The sequence below is a fragment of the Falco naumanni genome, chromosome Z, assembly GCF_017639655.2.
Source record: "Falco naumanni isolate bFalNau1 chromosome Z, bFalNau1.pat, whole genome shotgun sequence".
Taxonomy (NCBI): domain Eukaryota; kingdom Metazoa; phylum Chordata; class Aves; order Falconiformes; family Falconidae; genus Falco; species Falco naumanni.
Window position 1 is genome coordinate 425,480 of NC_054080.1, and position 6,779 is coordinate 432,258.

At 47.9% G+C, this 6,779-nt stretch overlaps 1 protein-coding gene across 1 annotated transcript; it reads right to left on the bottom strand.

Moving 5' to 3' along the window:
- Positions 1 to 2,259: 2,259 nt before the first annotated feature.
- LOC121080952 (mitochondrial nicotinamide adenine dinucleotide transporter SLC25A51-like) lies at positions 2,260 to 6,676 on the bottom strand. Its single transcript, XM_040579391.1, has 3 exons — positions 6,559 to 6,676; positions 6,029 to 6,207; positions 2,260 to 3,177 (listed from the first exon to the last, which is right to left on the bottom strand). Exon 3 carries the CDS (start codon positions 3,136 to 3,138, stop codon positions 2,263 to 2,265), a length of 876 nt encoding a protein of 291 aa, XP_040435325.1. The 5' UTR covers positions 3,139 to 3,177; positions 6,029 to 6,207; positions 6,559 to 6,676; the 3' UTR covers positions 2,260 to 2,262.
- Between the last annotated feature and the right edge of the window lie 103 nt (positions 6,677 to 6,779).

Sequence of the window (6,779 nt, forward strand, 5' to 3'; positions counted from 1 at the left end):
TCCTGTTGACTGTTGTTGATGGAATTCCTCTTCCCCTTCTGTTCGTTGAAGCATTGCAGCTCCTTCTGCGCTCTCTTCCTGGCCTGGCCAACACGTGCTGTTTAGTACGTGACTTATTCCATCTCAGTGTGCCAAAACTCACTGGACCCCTCCATCCACTAAGTATGTGCCCTCTTAGGCGTGAAACACGTGTCATTTGTGAAGCACACTCCTCTGAGCGTGCTGGCAAACCGGCGGTGGTTATAAAGAGGCGACACTCAAGCACAGCTCTGTCCTGACAGACATACAGCGCGCTCCATCTAACTGTGCTGCCTAAGCAGAGACAGACCAGGACTACATTTCCCCTCCCCCACCCCCACCCCCCAGTAAAGCCAGTCATCAATGAGTAGTGGGTTTGTGGTAAAAGCCTTTACCCTCAACGCTTCAGATTTCCCAACGTTACAGAAGTATATAGTATCTTTCACAGAAAAGCAGGATGCAAATGTCTTTATTCCATCAAGGAGTGATTACAAAAAAAACCAACCCCAACAGTACACTGGTAAAAATCAGAATCTGCCAATAACAAACATTCAGTAAACATTTTATTTAAATGCAAATAATCACAACATTTGGATACAAGAATGCTCACTTGTGCCTGGCCATTTTTGACTGTGAAGCTAGGGACTCTATTATGATTATAGCACACTGATTACCATCGGTATTTGAGGACAGTTTAGCAAATGGAAAATGCAAAGTAATAGCCACTCCAAAACTTACGAGAAGATCAAGTCACACCAGCTTCTGAAAGCTTTCCTGTCCCCCATCATCCAAAATAATTATATATATATGTATAGTTTCATAGGGAGTCCCCCAAGAGAATCAAATGCTTTGTATTAAGACAGTCACCTTGTTCGTGGTCACACTTGCTCTTCTTCCCCTTTCTCTCAGGCCTCAAGTCTTACCTGTCTCACCTCCCAAGCCTGTCAGACACTTGACACTTCTTATTTCGGTGAAGTCTTTTTCATGCCTCACCTACAGAAGTCCACAAACACATCTCCAAGCGCTGTATCTTTCCTACCTAGCTGCTTCCAAAGTCATCTTTGGCTACTGTCTCTGCTACACTTACAGACCAAAAACCTCATCTTGTCAGTGCCGCTGTACATCTGTCTTACTGAACTTGTTTTAGAGTACACAACAAGCAGGCTGAACTCCCAAGTTTCAGGTAAAATCCACCTCCTTGTGATCCATTATTCCACAGCCCAAATAAAACAGAAGTAATTTGCAAAAGACAAGAAATCTCAGTACAAAAGAGCTGTGTTTGTGAACTACTGTCACAGCTGCAGGAGGCTGGACTATTTTGTATTACAGAAAGGGCCATTTTCTTCCTGGCCCCACAGAATTAAGCAACAGAAAAAGCAGCAATGCAAAAACAAAACCCCAAAAAAACACAAAACCCAAACCCACCACCACCAAAAACCCCAACGAAAAGCAGAATAAGTTTGAAGTTTACAAGTAGAAGGTTTGTTTTGTTTTGTTTTTTAACAAGGAAGGACACTTTAAAGCTTTACTAAATTTGGTGTTTCCTTCCTTCTGCTCTTCCCTTTTCACATGAAGGCACACAGACATGTACACACAGAGATCCCACTTTGAATGGGAGTCTGCTTACACTGACACTGCTGAATGAAATGTTCATCTTAAAGCCAAGCATCAAAACAGCTGGCAGAAGAGTTTGTGTAGGCTTAGTTTTAAGCTTGAAGTCTAAGCTTCAGTCATCCTCAAACTGGAGCCATCCATTTAGATTTAAACAGTAAGAAGTTCTTAGGACCCAGAAGCATTTGAAAATGCAGTTCTTAAACTGAGATTTTGAAGTCTGTCAGGTTAAGGGAATCAATTTTCATCAGCCCCTCCTTTATTTTTTATATTCTACAATGTGGATGGTGGAGTACATTCCATCACAGAGCGTTAAGAAGTTTTGGGAGTGATACAGAACAAGCTGCAGGACTAATATAATACTCTTTTTTTTTTTTTTTTTTCCTTTTTCTCCAAAACTTTGTATTTGTCTATTAGGTCCATTATGGGAAAACTCACTTGCCAGCAAATAAATACTTTCAAACTTTCATCTTAATTGCACCAAGATTTAGATGCATCACCATTCACCCCATAAATACTGAAGGCCAAGACTAATTACCTTTCACACTACGCAGGCACTGTTCCCTGGGATTAAGTGACATCACACATGCCAATACCCAAATGAACAGAAGAGCCAAAGGAAGACAGTGGTTTTCACAACATCTTTAGCAAGAATTCGTAGGTTGCATTGATTATGCCCCAGGACAGGACAGAGCGATGGTAATTCAGATGGGCCCCTCTGAAAAGGTGTATCAGCTTTCTATCACGTTCCAGCCATATCTTCACAAAAACGTTTGAGAAGGACTGAAATTCACCACCAATTTGAGCTTGCATGCGAGTTTTTACAACATTCACTGGGAAAAACAAGAATCCCAGCATGGCACCCAACAGCCCTCCACAGATAAAGTCATTGACTAAATGAGTGCTGTAAGAAGTTGCTTCAGGCAGGCACTGCTTGATAGGTCCCCGTAGGCCAAAGAAGAGTGCATTACTGGGCCCATTGCGGAGCAGAATGGGCACCAATCCCCGATAATATTCTCTCATCCCATAGACTTTCAGTACCTTGAAAGCCTGGTAAGTGTTTGTAAATTTATCATGGTGTTTGTAGTCCTGAAGCAAAGTCTGAACTCTCTCAAAAGGTGTAAGAATAGCTTCCGTGGTCCCTGCAAGCACTGCTGCCATGCTGCGAGTGAGTAGTTCAGGAGCGCTCACGTGGCAATGGAGCAGGGAGGAGAAATCTTCGTACAAGCCAAACATCAGAGCCAGTGTTGTCGTTTTCTGCATCAACGGAGGAAGGATGCCACGATAGAGATTTCTAAGTCCGTCCTTCTGCAGCTGATGTACTGCATCCTTTGTTTTCAAACCATACAACTGCTGTCGAAAGAGAACCTTCTGGATGGGAAAAGTGACTGAGATATTTGTGAAGGCTGCACAGTAGCCACAAAGATAATGTTTACCAGAGGTAGCTGTTACGTCATTGCTTAGGTATTTCTTTGAATTTGTTGGGGCAGAACGTTCTGAATCCATCATACTGTTTTTCTTACTGCAGTATACCTCAGTTCTCCTTCCCTACATCAAAGAAGAAAAGAGCAAACATAAGCAGAGCTGCAGGTGACCCCGCAGCTTTTTTCACAGTAGCGGATCATTCAAACAGCACCTGCTACTTGACATCCACGGAAAGCCCATAAAATTTCAAGGAGAAAAGCAACACATGGAATACTGGACAGACGCTGCACCGTTTTCTCAGAGACCTGAAGTTTTTCCCTTCTGTACACTTTCAAATTAAAATAGAAATAAATTGGGAAGGAAATTGAGAGATGAACTTCTCAAGTGCTACACTACAGCTAACAAGAGGAAACTTACACATTAGGTCTCCTCATTCACTATGCTGAGGAATTTAAACGTTAAAAGGTCTACTCTCACAGTAATAAAATACACTTCACCAGGACGGTGGTGGTAGGGACAGAACAGATTAAAAAAAAAAAAAAAAAAATAGACATGCAGTAGTATTAAAAATTCTCATCATTCCAGATTCCAGTCTGCCTTTTCCTAAGGCAGAAAACAAAAGATAATTTAAATAACAATTTGTTGTGATTTAACCTGGCCAGCAACTAAGCACCACACAGCTGCTCACTCACTCTTCCCCGCTTCCCTGGTGGGATGGCAGGGAGAACCGGTAGAGTAAAAGAAAGAAACGTGCGGATTGTGATAAAAATAATGTAATAACTAAAAAGAAATTTAAAAAATATTTTATAGGGGGGGTGGGGGAAAAACCCAACAAAAAGAGAGGAAAATAAAACCCAAGAAAAGCAAGCAATGCAAATGAAAACACTCACCGCCAATCACCCATCACCTGCCACCAACCTCCCCCTCCCTGTTTTATTGCCGTGCAAACATCATATAGTGTAGGAGATCCCTTGGGGTCAGCTGTCCTACTTGTGTGTGTCCCCCCCAAACTCCTTCACTGGGCAGGGTGAAGAGCAGAGAAGTCCTTAACACTTGCAAGCCCTGCTCAGCACTGAAACATCCCAGTGTTTTCAACAGTTTCCAGCATAAAGCCAAAATACAGCCCCATACCAGCTACCATGAAGAAAATTAACTCTATCCTAGTCAAGGCCTGCATGCAATCGTAATCCCAGACTTAAGTTAAAGGACAAGAGCTCTTCTAACAGAGCGTTGAAAATTTCTGAAAGTTCCAGTGAAATCAGCCTGCAGCAGCATCCACAAAGACAGACAGCGTCTTGAACCCACCCGTAACTTTCACAATCTGTCACAAAGTTTCAATACCTTGCACTTGGCTAGACCCGAGGCCCCGAAGGACACGCAAACACAGACAGTTCTACCAAATAAAGCAGAATAGTACTGAAGCAATCATTACCAGGCAACACTTCTTCCTCATTTAAAACAGGATTACTTATTTCAGCAATTGCAGAAAGCTGGGGGGTTTGCAGCTGATCTGAATCCTAATTTAAGACTACAGCACAGCTTTAGTGAAGTCAGTAACAACCAAGGGAGGCTGGTGGTAGTTTGTGAACTTCAGATACTCCCCACAAGCAACATGCATGAGATTTCCATGGTTTCAAAGTGGTATTTGGGGCTAATACTCCTGCTGAGCACGAGGAACCATTTCTTAAGGTGCAGCCGCTACAGGCTGTTAGGTGAAGGGCACATGCATAGTGGAAGCTATACAGAAACAAGGTGGATCGCTCAAAGCAAACCTTATGGATTCTTTTGACAAAGTACGCTATTTTTAAACCAAAACTCATATACACCTGGACTGGCTTTTCCCTACAGTTAGACACTATGTAATCCTTTAAGGCCTGGCAACTGAAAGTTCTATCTACATCATTTAAAACGATGAAGTGTCTTTGTCAATATGAGAAGTAATACCAGAGACTACGATTCACGGCTTACACACCAATTTATATATGCACCTGCTCAGACTCGCATTTGGATTACAGTAGTTCTCCTTGCATATACTAAAAAAAGCCACATCTGCCAACACGTCTTAAAACAGGGCACAGTGGGTCATGCTAAGTCAACTAAACAATGTGGAGGAGTCTCACCAGAGACAAGGCCGTTACGGAGATGATTCAAAAGGCCTTTGGCAACTGGTCATTTGTATGGGTGGCAGCTGCATGCAGCCAAAACGTATTTCTCCTCTCAAAAGAAACTCCGAATAAATAAAAAAAATGTAAAAAAATATATAGACACACCTTTAGTTTAGTTTCAGAAGCTGCATGCTCCTTTTGGTGTAACTGCTGGATCTGTCAGTAGGGAAGTGTGTGATGTCTTTAAAAAATGCATAGGTGCAGTGCTTCATGACAGGGTTTACTGATGGACTTGCCAGTCCTGGGTTAACAGTCAGACTTGATCTCAAAGGTCTTTTCCAAGTCAAACAACTCTACGATTCTCTATCTCCCGGGACAGTAACTCCACCACCTGCCTGGACAGCCTGTTCCAATACCTGGCCACCTTTTCCATGAAGAAATTGTTCCCAAAATCCCATCTAAACCTCCTGTGGTACAACTTGAGGCCGCTTCCTCTTGTCCAGTCACTCGTTATCCGGGAGAACAGACTGACGCGGCCCCTCACCTCCCCCCTGGGCCTACAGCCTCCAGTCAGGCTCTAGGGAGCGATGAGGCCTTCCCTGAACCTCCTTTTCCCCAGTCTAAACATCCCAGTTCCCTCAGATGCTCCTTGCAAGACTTGTGCTCCAGCCCCTTCGGCCTTCTCTGGACACACGCCCGCATCTCGCCGGTCCCTCTTGGACAAGCCGGGGGGGGGGCGGGGAGCCCAAACTGAACCCACGTATCTGTTCGTTTGCTCCTCCAGCCGATCACCCACCGGTACGGGGTACACCAGGTTACGAAGCCGGGGTTCGCCAGCCCCCCGCTGGCAGCACGCTCCCCCCACTCACCGCATTGTCGGCGCGGGGCTTCCCGCCGCGCAGCCCCGCGGCCAAACCCGCCGCTCCGGTACCGCCGAGGAGGCCTCAGTATCCCTCACGACGCCGGCAGGGCCGCCCGGCGGCGGCACCGGCGTGCGGGGAACGCTCGGGAGCGACGGCAGCCCCTCCGGGGCACGGCATCAGGCGACCTGAAAGGAACAGCCAGGCCCGAGTCAGAGAAGCTGCAAAGGCGCGGGCGGGCGGGGAGGCCGCGGCCGCGCCGGGCCGGGCCGGCGACACAAGGCACCCGCCCCTTACGCCCGGCCGGTGGAGACGCTCCCTCCCGGGCCAGGGCCTGCAGCGCTGCCCCGCTCCCAGCGGCCCGCGACCGGGATCGCCCTCAAGGTCAGGCCGGCAGGGCAGCGGAGCGCGGGGCGGCGGCTGCGGCCCACTCCCAACGGAACCGCGCTCGTCCGCCCGCCCCCGTGCGCCTGCGCGGCCGCCGCGCCGCGCCGAGCCGAGCCGGGCCGGGCCGGGCCGGGCCCCGCCGCGGGCCGCACCTGCGGCTGTTGCCATGGCAGCAGTAGGACCGGAGCCTCCGCCGGCCCCGCGGCCTTCCGCCGTGCGCGCGCCGCCGTGTCACGCAACCGCGCCGCCTGACGCGACGGCGCCGCCGGCGGCGGGGCGCGGGGGGAGGGGCGTCGGGTCTCTCCGCCCCTCCCCAGCACTCGACCAATCAGCGGCTCCGCGCGGGCGCCCCGCCCCCAAGCTCCTCCCCCGG

Excerpts from the sequence above, each read along its gene's own strand:
- LOC121080952 (XM_040579391.1), bottom strand. The coding sequence starts at position 3,138 with ATGATGGATTCAGAACGTTCTGCCCCAACAAATTCAAAGAAATACCTA.